This window comes from Suricata suricatta, chromosome 17 (genome assembly GCF_006229205.1).
Source record: "Suricata suricatta isolate VVHF042 chromosome 17, meerkat_22Aug2017_6uvM2_HiC, whole genome shotgun sequence".
Taxonomy (NCBI): domain Eukaryota; kingdom Metazoa; phylum Chordata; class Mammalia; order Carnivora; family Herpestidae; genus Suricata; species Suricata suricatta.
The window spans coordinates 26135712-26156070 of NC_043716.1; the positions used below are offsets into that span (position 1 = coordinate 26135712).

At 37.3% G+C, this 20359-nt stretch overlaps 1 protein-coding gene and 1 long non-coding RNA gene across 10 annotated transcripts in view; one reads left to right on the forward strand and one right to left on the reverse strand.

Annotated features, from left to right (window-relative positions):
• The window catches only part of LOC115283007, an 18849-nt gene extending 15437 nt beyond the window's left edge, over nucleotides 1-3412 (reverse strand). Inside the window, exon 1 of the long non-coding RNA XR_003904844.1 lies at nucleotides 2588-3412. This is a non-coding gene — a long non-coding RNA (uncharacterized LOC115283007). The remainder of the gene's footprint in view (nucleotides 1-2587) is intronic.
• The window catches only part of TRIM37 (tripartite motif containing 37), a 131173-nt gene continuing 114142 nt past the window's right edge, over nucleotides 3329-20359 (forward strand). For 6 of the 9 annotated variants that reach the window (XM_029929256.1, XM_029929259.1, XM_029929257.1 and 3 more), the window contains exons 1-5: nucleotides 3329-3775; nucleotides 4593-4628; nucleotides 5476-5577; nucleotides 14482-14522; nucleotides 17462-17578. In XM_029929256.1, coding sequence (XP_029785116.1) covers nucleotides 3755-3775; nucleotides 4593-4628; nucleotides 5476-5577; nucleotides 14482-14522; nucleotides 17462-17578 — 317 coding nt within the window. In that variant the 5' untranslated portion in view covers nucleotides 3329-3754. The remainder of the gene's footprint in view (nucleotides 3776-4592; nucleotides 4629-5475; nucleotides 5578-14481; nucleotides 14523-17461; nucleotides 17579-20359) is intronic. The other 3 variants (XM_029929261.1, XM_029929263.1, XM_029929262.1) reach the window with 1 other exon arrangement.

Genomic DNA, 20359 nt, shown 5'->3' on the forward strand with positions numbered 1-20359 from the left:
GCAAATTCTTCACAACTCAACGGGCTCTTGAACCCACAAAAAGACAAGAAGCAAGTGTAAGATTATAAAGTGTTAAAGATGAAATCCCATCAGAAGGTACTTTTTTCAAGCTCTACTGCAAATTTAACACAAGTATCAGTGTTAATTACACCTTGTCATAGGATCTGAGCTTGCTTTAAGCTCATACACCGAAAGGAAGACTCATGCACAAAATCTGTTGCATGCCTGGCTTCCTTGAAACTACAGTTGAACATTTCCAGTGCCAAAAAAAATTCAGCAAAGCTAAACTACAGGAAAATGCAAGTTAGTAAGCTTTTGCTTGATGCTTCTGAGTAATAATGTAAAGTCATCAAACTGATACTTAGAAATAACAGACATTATCTGGGTAATTTCATTTTAGTTTCAACACCAAACACTGTAGAACACATCCACGTTTCTGTTACCATTTTCTAATTTTACTTAATCATGATGATCAGTATTTAGGGTCAAAAGGTAACTGCCCCAATTCTACTTCAAGATTTGTAGTTGCCCCTTTTTAAGTTACAGAGACGTAAGTCACACTTCAGTAACATATTTTCTTCACTCAGTTACTGTTTAGGGAGTTTTTGTCATGTTATGGCTTTGGGATGTGATGTTGATTGGTGGGATTGAAAAATGGTAGTATCACAAAGAGGTGGAAAGTTCCTGGTGTTTTTCCTCTATGACTTCCTTAACAGATATCCTGTAAATGTTGTTCTTTCCCTCACACCCTTTAAAATTGTTCTCACTGCACTTCTTTATATATTCATTTATGATTTCCAAATACAACTTCTTCCATTAGGTATAGATCCATAGATCCATATGTCTAATAAAACCTACCTGAATATTAAAACTGATCATATCCAGAGTACTTACCTTTTACAGAGACATTTACCTTTACAGAGACATTTTGTCAATGTCCACTATTCTGTTACCTAGAATTAAGAAGTTTGCATCACTTTACCTTCTTAGTCAATAAAATCTATAATTCTCTGAAATATTCATAGTATCCAATCTGTACTTTATTTTCACTTTTAGTACCCTAACTTAGGCCTTTTATTTCTCATTTGGATAATTACTTTTTATGTGACTATATTGTTTTTATGTCTTAAGTTCATAAAACATTAATTTTAATGCAAATTTAAATTTTAGGAAATTAAGACATACAAGTATGTCTATTCTCCAGAAATTATCTTCAGATGGTTCGTCTTATTATCCATTTATTTATTTATGTATGTATTTATATATTTTTTTAGATAGAGTGCAAGTGGGAGAGAGGGGCTGAGGGAGAGAGACTCGTATGTCCCTCTATGCTCAGCACAGAGTGCGAAGGAGGGCTCAATCCCACGACCCCGGAATCATGACCTGAGCCGAAATTAAGAGGTGGACACTAAACTGACTGAGCCACTGAGGCGCCCTCAGATGTTTCTATATATGTACAAATTACAAATACTTCTTTTCACAAAAATAGGCTGATACCATATATTGTACTGCAGCTACACTTAGGTGTTTTTTTTTTATTAATTTATTTTGAGAAAGAGAAAGGCAAGATGGGAGGAGAGAGAGAGAGAGAGAGAGAGAGAGAGAGAGAGAGAGAGAGAGAGAGAGAGAGAGAATCCCAAGCAGTCTCTGCGCTGTCACTGCCAACCCTATTCAGGGCTTGAACCAATGAATAGTGAAATCATGACCTGAGCTGAAGTCATACCGTTAACCAAATGAGCCACCCAGGCACCCAGGTTTTTTTTCATTGTAATTATATTTTGGATATTTTCATCACACACTTCTGCTATTGTTTTGAACAGCTGTAATCCAATATATGGATGTACCATGATTTTTTCAGTTCTGTACTGATAGGTATTGATTCACTGTTTAATAGACAAGTTAGATTTATTGGAGTGTGGGGAGGGGGAAGGCAGTTAGGTCCTCCTTAAGAAATTCGGAGATCTCAGGTTTCCTACCTCTATGTGGTAGTTTAGGATCCTGCCAACTAAATTCTTTTTTGCTTAAATTAGCTACAATCTGACTGGCTGCAACCAAGGACCCCTAATTAATTGTATAGGTTTCCCAATTTTTTACTATTATAAACTATTGAAATAAATCTTAAACATTTTTGGGTTCTTGGGCAAATGTATCTATTCGTGTAAGAACTTATTTTAATATTTATCGTATGTTGTAATTTGTCTTTCTCTTGCTTCTCATTACTCTTTGAATCCCAAATACAGTACTGTGTTCCACAGATAACTTTTTTGAGGTTAAAAGTCTCTTAGCAAAATTAACCATTAACCATTATTAAAGTGTACGATTCAGGGAGTTTTATTATAAATAGTGGGATGCAAACATCACGACCATAAATAAGTTTTGGTTAAAGAATTTCCAGTAATAGATTAACTTACTAAATTATCCCTGTGCATGACTCACGTATTAAAAAATTGTCCACTACTTATAAGAAAGTTCAAATCCTTTGATATTTAAGAGCTTCTTTCTAGGTTATTGTTGATTCTTGAAGTGTGCACTTTACATTGGCTTAAGTGTAATAGTGGTTTGCAATAAATCAGAAAGGAAAACTTACATTAAAATTAAGAATTTGATTCCAGCCCTTCGTTTCACACCTTCAATTCCTGCAATCTTTAGATCTCATGTCAAAATTGTATAAAGATGCCGCCAACATAGGAAAGCCGAATACAGCTGACGCTTGCACTGTCTACAGTCCCATAGCGACAGCACACTTCAAGCGGATGCAGGATGGCGTGCAGATCAAATCTCTAGTCTGTGGTCCCATTCTCCCAACCATGAAATGAGAAACGACACTATGTAGGCTTCACAATCTGAGTAGGTGGGGCAGAAATCTCAAAACCTGAGAATCTGGACTTCCTTTCAGAGAAAGAACTATTAGTCACGAATTCTCTACACCACGGCGTCTCAAAAAGTGCAGGCCAAAGACTACCTGCAGCCAAATCAGCGAGAGTGGCCGTTGAAGACTTTGTGGAGCCTCATCCTACAAGCACAGTCCGAATACCTAGGGGTGTGGCTTCAGAGTCTGACAAACACTCTAGGTGGTTTCCAGTCTTTGGCGCGCCAAAGTTTGAGACTCATGGAACGCCGCCCTTCCTGAGGGAGGAGAGGCGTGGAGACGCGCGCCAAGCTCTCAGCCGCCTGCGCTCCAGACTGGGGCCAAAGGCACGCAGCCCTGCGGCTGCTAGCCGCCAAATCTCGTGTGCGCCCCCGCACCGCGGGAACTAGTCGCCCGCCTCTCTCCACCCGGCTCCTCTAACGCCGCGTTCTGCGCGCATGCGCACCCGGCCTTCCCTCCTCGCCGCGCCTTCAGCTGCCCTGGTTACCGTTGGTGTTTGCGAATTCCCTACAGCACCTTCTTTGCTGGAGACCAGCGCCGCCCGGCTCTAGCAGCACTTCTTTACGCGGGCGCCCGCGTCACGTGGTGCGAGGCTCCCTCGCGGTCGCCGGCGGGCCCCTTAGCGGTGAGGAAGGAGCTGCGGCCACCGCTCGCCCTCCCACTGCGCCCTAGGGCGGGTGCGCGGATAAATATGGCGAAGTGGGGGTAGCTGGCGCTGAACCCGATGCGATGGGGCGAGCAGGTGGGGCGATAGTCGGAGCCCCTTGAGGTGCACGCCGGCGTGGTTTTCGTTGGCGATTTGACCTGGCGAACTCCGGCCGGCGCCCAATAGGTCAGACCACGGACTCCGCGGGTCGCTGAGGGCCCCGCCGAGAGCCAGAGACAATGGATGAACAGAGCGTAGAGGTGAGGGGGGTTGAGAAGGGTGGTGGTTAATCTCCCCCTGCAACACCCTGAGCGTCCGCCCTGCCCTAGCCCTCCCTCTAGTCGGGCACCCCCCGCTCCGCAGCTGCCGAGTTGGTGAAGGCTGGCCCAGTGCGAAGGACGCCGTGCCAGTCCGCAGCTCTCCGGGTGCATTGTCAGGTGGTGGCATCCTGGCGTTTTCTGGGTGTCTTGGCACCTGTACTCATTCTCAAAGGGCTTTGCAAACTACAGCCTGGGAAGAGCAAAACTGCAGATTCATTAGACAGACATGCCGTGCACTCACTCGCTCCCACTTCTTGGGAGTTCAGGTGTGGATCCAAAACTCCTTTCAACTGGAATCATTCCCTCCACCCATACATTTTGCAGACTTCTGCCCCTCCTAAATTGAAGGAGGGTGTACTTTTATTATCCTATTTGTAGTTTTTCGGAACAACCTAATCTTTTATATTTGACTCTTGTGAGCTGTGATTTCAAATGGTTGCGATGTTATGTAAAGGCCAGTAACATTAAAAAAAAGATTGCTTATTGGACCTAATTATTTAATAGTTGTCAATTTTGAACTTTCCTAATACTAACATACCAAATCCTTGCTCCTTAGTAAGCTGCAATTATTATTACTGGCATTCCACTTGAAAGTAGTTCACCCAATGGTCTTACTGTCCACTCCCCTCCCCCCTCCAGCTTCTACATCTCACAGGTCCTTTCTGGTTCTGCAGAGTCATGATTGGACTCATGAATAATTTTCTCCTTAAGTCCTGTGAAAGTATTATAAAGGTTCTGTAACATTTTCTTGGTTTAGGAGCGTTTAATTCCCCTGGGATGGAGTGAAATAAATGTGAGTACTGTAAAAATAAACTTAAAATATACGGTAAGTTGCATTTCATCATATCTATTTTCTTGTCAGTTACTTCCTAAATTTATCTGAGGCTTGCAAATATTATCGTTTCTTCTGTTTACCCTTTTTTTTTTCTTTTCAAAGGCTTCATGGGGCGACTACCAAAATTCTCCATAGGAACAGAATCTCAGGCTCCAATAAAAAGCTAGTTGGTTGGAGCATCAGGGCAGAAAGAAATTCAGATTTCTGGATTCTGAATTAGTTTCTCTCTTGATCAAAGTGCACCCTGTTACTATATGTATCTTTTTTAAAGTATTTTTTTTTTAAATTTCAAAAGCAGTACACCCCCCTTGGGGAAATTGCAGAAAAAGGGGTTCATATAGTTAATTCAGTCAGATATTTTTGTCCCTTCCTGTTCTACATCATAATAAGGATTTTTTTCCTACATTTTCAAATAATTCAAGAAGTAATTCTAGTGACTGTCATAATGTATGTTAACTGTCCTAATTTTCTTGTTAACTGTCATAACTTAATATTTTGAAAATCAGGCTACAGCTGCATTCTTGTGATTATAGTTTATGCTTCAGTGATAGTATTTGTGCATAACTCTGTGTTTGCATTTCATGTTCTTTCCTTAGAATAGAACTACTGTGAAGCTTAGGAAAGAAAAAGCACTTTTTCCAGATATTCTGAGGTACATTGGTACCAAGTACTGATAAGATTTATTAAATCGGATGATATCAGCCCAAAATTAATCTAAATGTTGAGTGAATTGTTTTAAGCATGCTTTTTACTTTTGATTCAGTAGTCTAATTCTGGTGGACCTTACATTTTTTATTATTTTCAGAGCATTGCTGAGGTTTTCCGATGTTTCATTTGTATGGAGAAATTGCGGGATGCACGCCTGTGTCCTCATTGTTCTAAGCTTTGTTGTTTTAGCTGTATCAGGGTAAGTTGCCTTTCTTTCTACATGACCATAGTGTATATACAACATGTTGTAAAAATCAACCATATTCTTTTAAATTATTTTTTTAATGTTTATTTTTGAGAGAGTGAGCCAGAGAGAGCATGAGTGGGGGAGGGGTAGAGAGAGAGGGAGACACAGAATCTGAAGTAGGCTCCAGGCTTCACGGTGCCAGCACAGAGCTGGACGTGGGTCTTGAACCCATGAACCATGACATCATGACCTGTACCAAAGTCAGACGCTCAACCAGCTGAGCCACCCTGGCACCCCAAAATCAACCATATTTGGTATCTCTTTTTAAAAGTTTATTGTGACAGAGAGAGAGAAAGAAAGCGGGGGAGGGGGCATAAAGAGAGGGAGAGAGAGAATCTCAAGCAGGCTCTGCGCTATTAGTGTGTGAAGCCTAATGTGGAGCTTGAACCCACAAGCCTGTGAGATCATGACCTGAGCTGAAACCAAGAGTTGGATGCTTAACCAACTGAGCCATCCAGGCACCCCATTTTTGTTAGCTTTTTAAATTTTACATTTTGTCTTTTTAAAAATGTTTTAAATGAATATTTCTTAATAGGCCATCACCATATATGCTTAGTACTGTGTAGGTGAGGTAACTGCCATGAAATGTCTAGAAGTTAAAACCCACTGTAATTTAAATATATTTATTAAATCATTACACATTTAACAAGTACTGGTAAAGTGGTTGCCTGCATTGTGTTTGGGGTTGAAGACTTCTAGGATAAACCGTTGCCCTGAAGGAGCTTAAATCTAAGTGAGATAATGGCCGCAGTTTATACTGAAGAATGTATAGTGTCATAAAGAGGCACTAACAAAGTGCTGTGAGACTCAGAGTTTATAATGTTGGATGGGTAAGATGCAGAAAAAGCCAGTAATGGGTTCAGAGGCTTAGATTAAAATCGTATAATCTTACAGGTTCAGGAGAATTTAGGGATTAATATAATTCATTGGCTTCAAAATGAATGTAGGTGAACCCCTCAAAGCAAATTATGAAGAAGCCTAAGATGTGAAACAGAAGAACTTCTTTTTGTGTGGAGGGATTCAATAGCACATCTGCAAATCACAGTTGAAAACTGCCCTGCCCACATTACTCTCAGATATTCTTTTACTGGGAAAATCAAAGCCATCTAACATGTTCTTCACCTCAGAATTTCTCTGTGGATCCTGGTTCCTGCCTTAGGAAGATAAATAAACCTTTGTTGAGAGTAATGTTTATAACATTTAAATCATTTGCTTCCAGTCACACAGCTAGCAAATAATAGAGCTGGATTTCAATCTGGGAAGTCTGGCTTTAGAGCCTGTGTTCTTTGCCACTACACCACGTGGAGAAGACTGAGGTTATACATCATGCTAGTTCTCATTCATAAACTGAGAAACTCAATTTTTCTTAATCTTGTTTCTTCAGCTATACAATGAGGTAACAAGATTTGCCTCACAGGATGGTTGTGGCATTAAATGAGATAAGCTAAAAAGTAATTAGAAACCATAAAGTACTGTCCCCTGGTAAAGTATTAATATTTTATTAATTGCTTAAAATAGCAATTAATAAATTTGGCATTATTGTGAAACAGAAGTTGGAGAAATTAGGTAATTGGCCTATTTCTCAAAAAGGAAAAGTGGGAAAATCTCATCTACCTTGGGAAATTTGATTTACTCTTGCAGGTTTAAGTATCATCTCTCAGTGTATGGCTTTTAAATCTATTCCTTTGGCCTTGTCTTTCCAGCATCTTGAACTTCATTCCAGATCAAATTCTGTTTTTTCAGACTCATTGTTTTTTGATTTCTTTCTGTTCTGTTCTGCCAATCACTCAAGTCTTGAAACCTATTATGCCAGTGACTTTTTTTAAGTTTATTTAGAGAGAGAGAGAGACTATGTGTGCATGAGTGAGTGGGGAAGGGACAGAGTGAGAGGAGAGACTCCTAAGCAGGCTTTGTGCTGTCAGTGAGAGCCCCATGTGGGGTTTGATTTCCTGGATCATGAGATCATGACCTGAACATGACCTGAGCTGACATCCAAAGTTGAAGGCTTAACCAACTGAGCCCTGGCACCAGTACCTTTTACGTCCTGTCCGTTATGATCTTTTGCTTTCACTTAATATCTGTCTTACCTTTCCATTCCTTCCTTTTTATATCCTCCTAGCAGAGAAATATATACCTTTATTATCTCATGCTTAGATAATTATAATCTTTTTTTATTAAAAAACTTTTTCTTACTGTTTATTCTTGAGAGAGAAAGAGAGAACGAGCAGGGAATGGGCAGAAAGAGTGGAGGACACAGAATCTGAAGCAGCATCCAGACTTTGAGCTATCAAGCACAGAGCCCAAGCAGGCTCAAACTCCAGACTGTGAGATCATGACCTGAGCCAAAGTTGGTTGCTTAACTAACTCAGCCACCCAGGTGCCCAACCATATTTTCTTTCTTTCTTTCTTTCTTTCTTTTTTTTTTTTTGAGAGAGAGAGAGAGAGCGAGCAGGGAAGGGGCAAAGGGGGAGAAAGTGAGAATCCCAAGCAGGCTTCACACTCCGTCTTTTTAAAAGTTTATATGTTTATTTTGAGAGTTAGAGTGTGTGAGGGACATATAGAGGGGAGAGAGAGACTCTCATGCAGGCTTTGTTGCTAGTGTGGAGCCCTAGGTGGGGCTCGATCTTACAAACCATCAGGTTATGACCTGAGCTGAAACTAAGAGTCGGATGCTTAACTGACTGAGCCACCCAGCCACCCCGCCACCCCAAGTCTTATCTGTGGTTCATTTATATCCTGCTGCCATACTGATGTTTTCCAGAAATGTCTTTTTTTTTTTTTTTTTTTACTTCTCAGAAGCCTCAGAATCATTGCTTTAATCCCTTAGAGTATTATCTTTATATTTAGACCACCTGGATAATCTGGTTCTAGTCTTTCTTTCTAAAGCTGTCTTGGTTCCTGAATGTATCATTCATGTGTTTATTCATTCAAATATTAATTACATGAATAATTGGAGTTGAGCATAGACTTCTCAGGGAGTTGACTTATTTACTAGTTGGGATATGGACAAAAAGGTAAATAGATGTATGTTAGATACCAGTAAGTGCTATGAAGAAAAATGAAACCGAATAAGGTGTAGAGTGGGGACTTTGAGGAAGGTATGGGCAGGTGTTAGTTATTTTAGATAGAGTAGTCCGAAGGTTTCTAAGATGACATTTGAGCCCAGTGGGAGTGATGTGAATATCTAATGGAAGAAAGTCCCAGGCAGAGAAATCAGAAGGAACAAAGCCTCTCAGAGAAAGGACAAAGAAGCGAGTGTGGTTGGAGCAATGTGGACAGAAAAAGGGAAAAGAGATGAATTTGGAGATGGAGCTTAGGGCCTTGGTGAAGACCTTGGATTATATTTTAACTGTAATGGTAGCCATTGAAAGCTTTTGAAGTATATGCAGCAGTTAATATTTAAAAACTCACTTTTGCTGCTATGTAGAAAGTGGACTACAGGCACCATAGGTAGGAGAGGAATTGAGATCCATTTGGTTTAGACTCGAATGGTAATAGTGGAGGTGGTGAAAAATAGGGCAGTTCTGGATGCGCTTTGAAGGTAGAGCCAATGGATTTACTTACAGATGGGACGTGAAGAAAGTTTCATACAACGTTTGGATGAATGGTTTTCTTGTTTTTTTTAATTTATTTTTGAGAGATAGAGACAGTGCAATCAGGGGAGGGTCAGAGAGAGAGGAAGATACAGAATCCGAAGCAGGCTCCAGGCTCTGAGCTGTCAGCACAGCCTGACGTGGGCTCTAACCCACGAATTGTGAGATCATGAACTGAGCCACCCAGGCGCCCCTGGATGAATGGTTTTCTATTTTGAGATAAGAAGAAAGGGAGGAAGGATTGGGTAGGCTATAGATGTACAAGTTTTGTTTTTAAATATGTCAAGTTTAAGATTTTTATTATACATCTAACTGGAGATGTTGGCAGTTGGAAATACGAACCTGGAGTTGAGGAAGGGGATGTTGGGGATGTTAGAGGTACTGAATTAGCATAATAATATTTAAGGCATTTGATGAGATCACCAGATTACTTGATGGGGAAAAGATTTTTCTGTTTGAACTCTGTCACTGTTGTCACTCAACATTTAGAGCTCAGGAGGAGGAGGATTAAGCAGCAGATAACAAGAAGGAGCCATGAGTTAGGCATCATAGAATTCAAGTGAAAAACATGTTTCAAAGAGGAGTAGGTTAGCTGTGTCTTGTAGTTCTGGCTTGGGATTTAACCACTGGATTTGCAAATGTGTAGGTCAATCGGTAACCCTGATGAGTAGTTTCAATGGAATAATGAAGACAAAAGCTTGATGGTTGGGACTGGGAGGCAGATGAGACAGCAAGTTTAAAAACTCTAAGAATTTTGATGTAAAGGGGGGGAAAAGGAGTGGGTTGAAAAGGTTTGTATCTCATTGGGACTGAACCAGTAGAGAAAGGATAATTAATGATGCTGGAGAGAGGGGGATAATTACAGGAGCAAAATCCATGAGACCTGGGCACTCTACCAAAACTAAATTATATTATTGTTTATTTGAATGCATCTCCCTTCTCTTCCATCCCATCTGTCTTCATTTGACCATGGGAATTGAATTATCTATGACAGGCCAGAATCTTGTGTCACTGAATAAAACAGACTAAGGTCGAGACCTGTCAATAGACTTGTCCAAAGTTATTTAGTAGTTTGGGACAGACCAAGACTGGACTCACTCCTAGGCCAGTCCTCTACCCAGGACTCTCTTGTGCTTCTCTACACATATACCAAAAGGTAGAAACATTGGCTGTATTTTCAGGCCAGGTCTCCTTCATTCTTTCAGTTACTCCCTGTTGATTATCTCTCATTACCTGTTCTTATTTTTGTATTTTCTCCCATTTTTTTTGCCCCAGTCTTTCTCATCAAGTCGTTTTATTTTTGTTTTTGACTTCTTGATATTCAGCATTGGTAGCATTTTGTTTTTTAGTATTTATTGCAGTTTTTAAAAATTAGATATAATTGACATACAATAAGCTGCACATATTTAAAGTATAAGTTTGGTAAGTTTTGATAAATGTATATACTTGAGAAACTATCACTACAGTCAAGATAACATCTATAATCCCCAAAAGTTTCTTTGTACCTCTTGGTAATGTCTCCCTCCACTTGTCTTATTCTCAGGAAAACCACTGCTTTTTGTCACTGTAGATAAATTAGCATTTTTTGGACTTTTATACAAATGGAATCTTATGTTCTATGTGTCCAGCTTTATTCACTCAGCAAAATTATTTAGAGATGTATCTATGTTGTGTGGATCAGTAACATTCCTTTTTATTAGTGAGTAATAGTATCCCATTTTATATATATGCTGTAATTTGTTTATCCATTCACCTCTTGTTGGACATAACTGCTTCTACTTTTTGGTAGTTACATAGAAAACTGCTCTGAACATTTGTATACAAGTATTTGAATGGATTTGAACTTTCTTTTCTCTTAGGTAGGTAAGTAGGAATGGAATAGCTAGGTTACATGGTAGATGTATATCTAACTGTTAAACAAATTGTACAACTTTTGTTTTTTAAAATAGTGTCATTTTAAATTCTTCCCAGCAATGTATGAGAGTTCTTATTCTTCCACATTAATGCCCACACTTGGTGTGTTTAGTCGAATTTTAGCCATTCTTATAGATAATGTAGCAGTACTTTAACTTTTTCCTTTAAAGATCAGGAAAAAGATAAAGATGCCTACTTTTCTTCTATCCATTACCCTCTTCCCCAGTCCCAGTAACCATTATTCTTTCGATTTCTGTACTAAGTACTTCATATAAATGTAATCATATAACATATGTCTTTATATATTTATTTTCCAAGTTTTATCCTTTTTTAAAATTTCTTTTTCATGTTTGTTTATTTTGAGAGAGAGAACAAGCACGAGCAGGGGAGGGGCGGAGAGAGAGGGAGAGAGAGAGAATCCCAAACAGGCCCTGTCCAGTCAGCTCAGAGCCTGACACAGGGTCCATCCTCACAAAAGGCGAGATCATGACCTGAGCCAAAATCAAGAGTAGGATAATTAGCCAATGGAGCCACCCAGGTGCCCATCCAGTTGAATTTTAGAGTGGGTTTTTCTACTTCTGTAAAAAGCACCATTGGGGTTTAGATAAGAATTAACGTTGATTCTGTAGATGGCTTAGGGTAGTAGTTTAACAGTATTAAATCTTCCAGTAGTGAACATGGGATGTCTTTCTATTTATTTAGGACTTCTTTCTTTTCATTCAGTGGTGTTTTTTAGTTTCCCATGTATAAATCTTCCAACTCCTTGGTTTATTCCTAGGTATTTTGGTTTTTCTTTGATATTGTAGATCTATTTTCCTAAGAAATAACTCTTTGGATTCTTCATTGCTAGCATATAGAAATCTAAGTGTTTTTTTGGTGGGTTGATTTTCTATTCTATAATTTTGGTGAATTTGTTCACTTTGTTCATTAACATTAACAGTTTTTTTGTGGAACCTTTAGGATTTCCTACATGTAAGATTATGTTATTGCAAACAAATACTTTTACTACTTTTCCAGTTGGGTTGCTATTCTACTTTTTTTTTTTTTTTTACTGTTTAAATTGCTCTCAGTGAAATTTTCAGTATTATGTTGGATAGAAGTGGTGAAAATGAGCATCCTTGTCTTTTTCCTGATCTTAAGGGAAAAGTTTTCAGGTTTCTCATATGATGTTCACTCTGGATCTTTTATGTATGGACTTTATCAAATTGAGGAAATTCTCTTTTGTTCTTTTTCTTGAGTGTTTTTTTTTTATCATGAAAGTATATTAGATTTTGTCAGAGGCCTTTTCTGCATCAGTTGAGATGATCATGTGGGTTTTTATTCTTCATTTTATTAATGTGACGTGTTATACTGAATGATTTTTGTATGTTGAACTATCTTAGCATTCCAGGAATAAATCCCACTTGGTTATGCTTATATTATAGTCTTTTTGATATACTGTTGAATTCAGTTTGATAGGTTATTATTGAGAATTTCCCTAACCTAGTCTTGCAGAGTAGGTATGTTGATTCTCTTGTTGCATATGAGGAAACTTGAGCTCAGTCATATGTCTGGTGTCCTGTAGTCAGTAAGTGCCAGAGCTAGGGAGTTAGACTCAGGTCTGAATACTGTCTAAAGCTTGTGATTCTTCTATTTTAATGGAGAGAAATTCTTAAATTGAATGTGGAGAATTGTTCTACTTTAATATATATTTTAATTCTTCTTGTGCATTAATATCATATCTCTCGTTCTTACCTTTGGTTTTGGTTCGGAGAAATCTTGTTTTTCCCCAAAGTATTAAAATTACCATATTTATTTTGGTTAAATTAGATTATAGAATACAAGGTTAAAATGCTATAAATATTCAGAGATGAGAAAGATTACTAGTTTAAGATAGTTAGGAAAGTTTTATAGACCTAATTACTAGACATTCGCATGGGACAGCACATGGAGGGAGGGACATATTAGCAAATACACGGATATACCAAAGGTGGTGTATAGTGCAGCAATAAGCCTGTTTTGACTAGAATGGAGAGACACCTTTAAAAATATGGACTGCTCACTCCCTGTTGTGGTCCCAACCTTTAAAGATCTTATAGTCTAGCAGGGCAGAGGAGACCAATAAATAAGTCAGTATAATAAAGTATTATAAGCACAATGAAGGGAGAAGCACAGGTTGCTGTGGTAGTCTATAGAGAGGACAAACTTTCTGGAGGAAGTGACATAAACTGAAATTGAAAGGATGAGTAGGAATGATATAGTTGAAGAGAAAGAATATTCTGGGAGGAGAGGAAATAAATATACCTAAAGCCTTAACCTTGTTGGGTTCCCTAGAGTGAGGTAGAAGGTGAGGCAAGAGAGGTGTGAGCTAAAACCAGCCCTAGAGGAGTGCAGTGGATTTAGCAGAGCATTGTTTGAAAGGAAGAAACCTGACCTAAATCTTATTTTTGATGAAGGACCAAAGAAATAATTTTCAAGGTTATTAGGAATAGAGGAATCTCTTTTGTGTCTCTTTCCTTTTTCTTCCAGCTTTATATTGTTTGCTGTGAAGTACGTTTTTCCTTACTCTCTTTTATCTTTTATTGTCCTTTAATGTTTCCTTGGAAATTTTATTTCTGAGTTAATTATTTGACTTTGAAAAGCTGAACCATGATGCTATTGTTTTTGGAAAGGTATTCAAATAACCTTAGCATCTGCTTTGTATATGGTATAAAACTACTTCCTATCCAGTAATAATTAAAACAATTAACACCATAGAATTAGAAGTTTAGTAGAGGTATTCTCTTATAAAAGCTTTTTATAATGATGAAGAAACCAAGTTATGCAGAAATTACATTACTGAACTGTAGAGCTCTTAAGATGGAAAGTTCTTTGTCTTGCTTATTAATATTTTAGGTCTAATTTATATATCCATTATTCATAATCCATATTCTTCAAAATTAGTTTACTGTTCAGAAAGGAATTTAGTAGTACCTAAGACTTTTCTCTGGGATTTTGTGAGAGGTTAGTTGGAAGTAAATCATTACTGTGGTTTATTTTTAGGGATGGTGGTTACTGTATTATTACTGATTTTGTGAAGCTTCTCAACCTTCCTTTGGATAATCAGATAGTCTTAGGATCACTTTCTTTCCTATGACAGAAAAGCTATTAACAACTATTTTGAAATTAATTTGGTCCCTTTGAAAATATGTCCCCATCATAATGATAATGAGAGGGAGATAGTAGATTGAATGTCTGCTATTTCTGTAAGTATCTCTGTAATTAATACTGGCGCTAGAGAGTTAAACTCATTAAATTTGGCACTTAAGTATTCATTATGTACAAATTAATGATGTTTCTATAGTCAAAATCTAATTTTTTGCCTCCTTAGCGCTGGCTGACAGAGCAGAGAGCTCAGTGTCCTCATTGCCGGTAAGTGTTTTGGTATGATTATTTGTGAATTTGGAAAATAGTAAGGTGATGGGATTAGTGTGTGCCCTAATATTCAGAGTTTTTTTGTATTCTGCCACATTTCTCCTCTTCGTGAATGTAGTTGAAAAGAAAATAAGCCATCTGTCTTGATAAATGCAAACTAATTTATCTTAGAGTTATAGAGTGCATTACGTATGTTATGTACTGTCTTTTAGAGAAACATTTTTTAACTTCTCGATTTTTGTAATTAAAATACAACTGAAAAGATCTCCAACTTTCTGATTAATACAGAAAAATAAAATAAAAAGATTTCTATTTCTGATACTCCCTGCCTAATCTTTCATTAAATAATACTTTCAAAAGAAATGGTTAGATTTTATTATCTATTCTAGACATTTTTCTAGGAATATACTAATATGTATATATACAGTTTTTTCCTCAAAACACCCAAATATGATACACTATTTTGTTTTTTGTTTTATTAAAAAAAAATTTTTTTTAATTTATTTTATTTTATTTTTGAGAGAGAGAGATAGCACAAGCAGGGGAGGGTCAGAGAGAGGGGGAGACACAGAATTCAAAGCAGGCTCCAGGCTCTGAGCTAGCTGTCAGCACAGAGCCCAATGCAGGGCTTGAACCCATGAACTGCGAGATCATGACCTGAACCGAAGCCAGATGCTTAACTGATTAAGCCACCCAGGCGCCCCTGTTCTTTGTTTTTTTTTTTTTTTTTTTATGTAAAATATGGTGGGACCTTCCTTGATAGTATGTACATATATGTCATTTTTTTAAAAAAGTGTGAATAATCCACTATATGACTGTATGTTGATTTGTTTAATATGCTTATATTCAAACATTTATATCATTTCCACTCTTGTTTTTTACATATAATTCTGCCAGATTACATTGAAAGAAATGTTTTTGCCATTTACCATTCCTAATAATAGATATGAAAGTGCCCTTTCCTCACATTCTGCCAGTACTGGTTATCAGTCTTTTGTCATTTCATTAAATGAAAAATAGTATCTCATTTTAAATATATTATTTTATTTTTTTCTTTTTTTAATTTTTTTTATGGTTTTTATTTATTTTCGAGAGACAGACAGTGCGAGCAGGGGAGGGTCAGAGAGAGAGGGAGACACGGAATCCGAAGCAGGCTCCAGGCTCTGAGCTAGCTGTCAGCACAGAGCCTGACGCGGGGCTCAAACCCACGAACGTGAGATCTGACCTGAGCTGAAGCCGATGCTTAACCGACTGAGCCACCCAGGCACCCCTATTTTTTTATTTTTAAATTTTATTTATTTTGAGAGCAGTACTGTATGTGTGAGCTGGGGAGGGGCAGAGAGAAGGAGAGAGAATCCCAAGCAGGCTCTGTATGATCAGCACAGAGCCCGATGGGGGCTTGAACCCGTTAACCATGAGATCATGGCCTGGGCTGAACCCAAGAGCCAGACACTTAACAGACTGAGCCATCCAGGCGCCCATTAAAATGGTTGAAACTGAACTTCTTTTGAAACATTTAGCTACTCGTATTTGTTTTCCTTAAACTACCTCTTCAGCTCACTTGTTGCCCATTTTCATCATGTATTTTTTACTTTTTTAACAAACTTTTAAGAAATCCAGCACTATCAGATAGAAACTTTCTGTAATGATGGCAGTGTTCTGTACCTTTGCTGTTTAAATCCACCGGGTACATGTGGCAGTTGAAATTTGAAATATATCTAGTTTGTGTAATGAAATTTTATTCCTTTTTTTATTCTTTTTTTTAATGTTTATTTTATTTTTGAGAGAGAGACTGAGCATGAGGAGGGGAGGGGCAGAGAGAGAGGGAGACACAGAATCTGAACCAGGCTCCAGGCTCTGAGTTGTGGCCATAGAGCCCAACGTGGGGGTCAAACTCATAAACTGTAAGACTGACCTGAGCTAAAGTTGGATGCTTAACAGACTGAGCCATCCAGAAGTCCCATGAAATTTATTCTTATTTAATTTTAATTAATTTAAATTTTAAGGGTGCCTGGGTGGCTCGGTCAGTTGAGTGTTGACTCTTGGTTTCAGCTCAGGTTATGATCTCATGGTTGTGAGACTGAGTCCCATGTTGGGCTCTGGATACTGACTGTGGATCCTCCTTGGGATTCTCTCTCTCCATTGTTGCCCTTCCCCTACTTGTGCATGCAGTCAGTCTCTCAAAAAAAAACCCAAAACTTAAAGAATAATTAAAATTTTAAATAGTCATGTGACTAGTGGCTGTCATTTTGGATAGTACAACCTTAAGGTACTGAGAATTCAGTCTGTAACCCAAATTTATTTGTAAATGGCTTATTAATGTAAAAATAAGTTGCAAACCATACTTTTCAGTGAGTCTGTTATTATTTTTATAGTAATGTGGTATGAATATGATTGTGAGCTCTATTTTGATGTTTGTGTTTATTTGATAATTTCTTTTTTTTTTTTTTTGCACCTGTCTTCTTCACTTTGTACGTTCTCAGTTCATGCATGTTGTAGCATCTGTTAGAGTTTCATTTCTTCTTAAGGCTGATTATTATTCCATCACATATATATATCACATTTCATTTATCTATTCATCCATTGATGGACAATTGATTACTTCCACTTTTGGGCTATTATGAATAATGCTGCTATGACCATGGGTGTTCCTCTATTCAAGACTTGCCTTCAATTATTTTGGATATATACTCAGAAGTGGTATTTGCTGGATTATGTGGTAATTCTGTTTTTAAATAATTTGAGGTATAGTTGGCAGATAAAATTGTAAGACATTTAAATTGTACATCTTGATGATTTGATATATGTATTGTGAAAGGATTCCCCCCATTGATGGCACTTTCATCATCTCACATATTTACCCTTGGAATATATGTATGTTAGAAAATAATCTCAAATTCCTGAATTGGAATGTATGTACATTATTTTTTCTTCAGTGCTCCACTCCAGCTACGAGAGCTAGTAAACTGTCGTTGGGCAGAAGAAGTAACCCAGCAGCTTGATACTCTTCAACTCTGCAGTCTCACCAAACATGAAGAAAATGAAAAGGACAAGTATGCCCTCAACTTGTGTTTGAGTATTTCATAGATGTTGATAGGTGTTATTTTAATGACACTGTTGAAAATTTCTTTTTTGTTTAATTGGTGAACACTTAAGTATTTTTCTTCTGGCATCATATTGGTATCACTATTTTGAAAGACCCTTCTAACTCTTGATTGGCTTCTTTTATTAGAGCCTCTGATAAAAGAAGTGGAACTCCTAGTGTTTATCTCTCTTTTTTTTTCTTGATGTCAGCTGGCACCTCTTCCCCTTGGTTTGCTGAAGATGCATATAGGCCATTGATAAAGAATTGTTCTAATAAATTTCTTATGTTATAAAAGCTATGTTCTAAATTTGGTAGCATGGAAATATGCTAAGTGAGCTTCCAAATAGTATCTAATATGCTGCTTTTTAAAAATACTTTTATTAATTTCTTTTTGGTATTCAGACTAACTTACAAATGAGTAAATAAAATGTAGACATATTTAGGTATTTCTTGTAAGCTCAGCGTATTTCATTAGTGAGAAGCTTTTTTTATTTTTATTTGTTATAATGTGTATTTATTTTTGAGGGAGCAAGCATGAGCAGGGGAGGGGCTGAGAGAAAGGGGGACAGAGGTTCAGAAGTGGTCTTTGTGTTGACAGCAGAGGGCTCAAACTCAAAAACTGCTAAGATCATGACCTCAGCCAAAGTCAGATGCTTAATGGTCTGAGCTACCCAGGTGCCCCAGTGAGAATATTGTTAAGAAATGCAACAGTGTATCTCTTTTGTAGGCAACAGAAACTTAAAAAAAATTACAATTATAGTAAAATACACTTATATAAAATATAAAATTTAGTGTCTTAGCTATTTTTAAGCATACAGTTCAGTAGGGCTTAATATATACACATTATACAACCAATCTCTAGAACTTTATCATCTTGCAAATCTGAAACTCTCCACCTATTAAACAATAATTCCCTAATCTCCTACCAACCCTGGCAACCACCATTTCACTTTGTTTTTTTGAGTTTGACTACTCTAGATTACTCATGTTAGGAAAATTATACAGTATTTGTCTTTTTGCTACTACCTTCCTTGACTTTGCATAATGTAGCATATGTCAGATTTTCATTCCTTTTTAAAGCTGATTAATATTCCATCATGTATAATCACGTTTTGTGTATCTGTTCATCTCTTGGATATTTGGATTGGTTTCACTTTTGGGCTGTCGTGAACAGTGCTTATAGTGTGTTCATCTTTTCTAAACCATACCTTCAATTTTTTTTTTAAATTTTTAAGTATTCCCTACACCCAATGTGAGAATTGTACTCACAACTCTGAGATAAAGAGTTGCATGCTGTAGTGACTTAGGCAGGCACCCCTTTTTTGGATATATACCCAGCAGTGGTATTGTTAGATTATATGGAATTTTGTTTTTAATATATTGAGGAACCTCCGTAGTGTTTTCCATGGCAGCTATACCATATTACATTCCTAGTAACCGAATACAGGATTCCGATTTCTCCACATTCTTGCCAACACTTGTTTTACTTTTTTAATAATAGCCATCTTAATGAGTATGAAGAAATAACTTGTGGTTTTGATTTGCATTCATCTGATGATTAGGATGTTGAACATCTTTTCATATGCTTGTTGGTTATTTTTATATCTGGAGAAAAATGTTCAAGTCCTTTGCCCATATTTTAGTCATTTTTTTTGTTTTTTCATTTTTTTTTTACTGTTAAGTTGTAGCAGTTCTTTATCTATTTTTGGATAGTAACTCCATTATCAGATATACGATTTGCAAATATAGTCTCCTGTTCCATAGATTGGCCTTTCAGTCTGTTTCTTGTGTCCTTTGGTGTACAGAAGTTTTAAATTTTGATGTAGTCTAATTATTTTTGCCTCTGTTGTGTGTGCTTTTGGTGTCATATTTAAGAAATAGTTTCCAAATCAAATATTGTGAAGCTTTTATGCTTTCTTATAAGAGTTACATAGTTTTAGGTCTTAAGGTTAGGTCTTTGACCTACTTTGATTTAAATTTTGCATATGATATAAGCTAAAGGTGTTTGTCTGCTAGGATTGCCATAACAATACCACAAATTGGATGGGTTACATAACAGACATTTATTTTTAATGGTTTTGGAGACTAGAAGTTTAAGGTTAAGGTATTATCAAGGTTGGTTTCTGGTGAGGCCTTTCTCTTCGACTTGGATAAGGCTCCTCCTCACATACTCCTGGTGTCTTTCTCTTCTTACACAGACACAAGTTTTGTTGGGTTAGGGTTCTACCGTTACGACTTCATTTAACCTTCATTACCTCTTTCAAGGCCATATTTCCAAATACATTTACATTAGGCCTTCAAGAATTTGGGGAGGATGCAGTACAGTATGCAACCAGGTCCAAATTCATGTTTTGCATGTAGATATCCAATTTAAGGGGAAAGTCATTTTTTTATAATTGAATTGTCCATTTCTCATGAGAATATGGCATTACATTATACAATTGCATGTGTCTTTATTTTTAGCATTGGCCACATGTGGGACAAACATTTCTACGTGCATACATGTTTGTGTAGGTATAGACTCATAATGTGATTTATCCAAAATGCAGAGGTAAGATAGAACTTATCTACAGTGATGCTAAGAAATGATGTTATATTTATACTTCATTTAGAAATTAGTCTGCACTTTTCGCAGAGTTGTAAGATTTTTATAAATGAATGAAAACAATACTTAAAAAAATTTTGTATCACATATGATTCTTTAGCTTAAGGGGCCATGGAATGCAGTTTATGTTGTTTCCTGAGATAC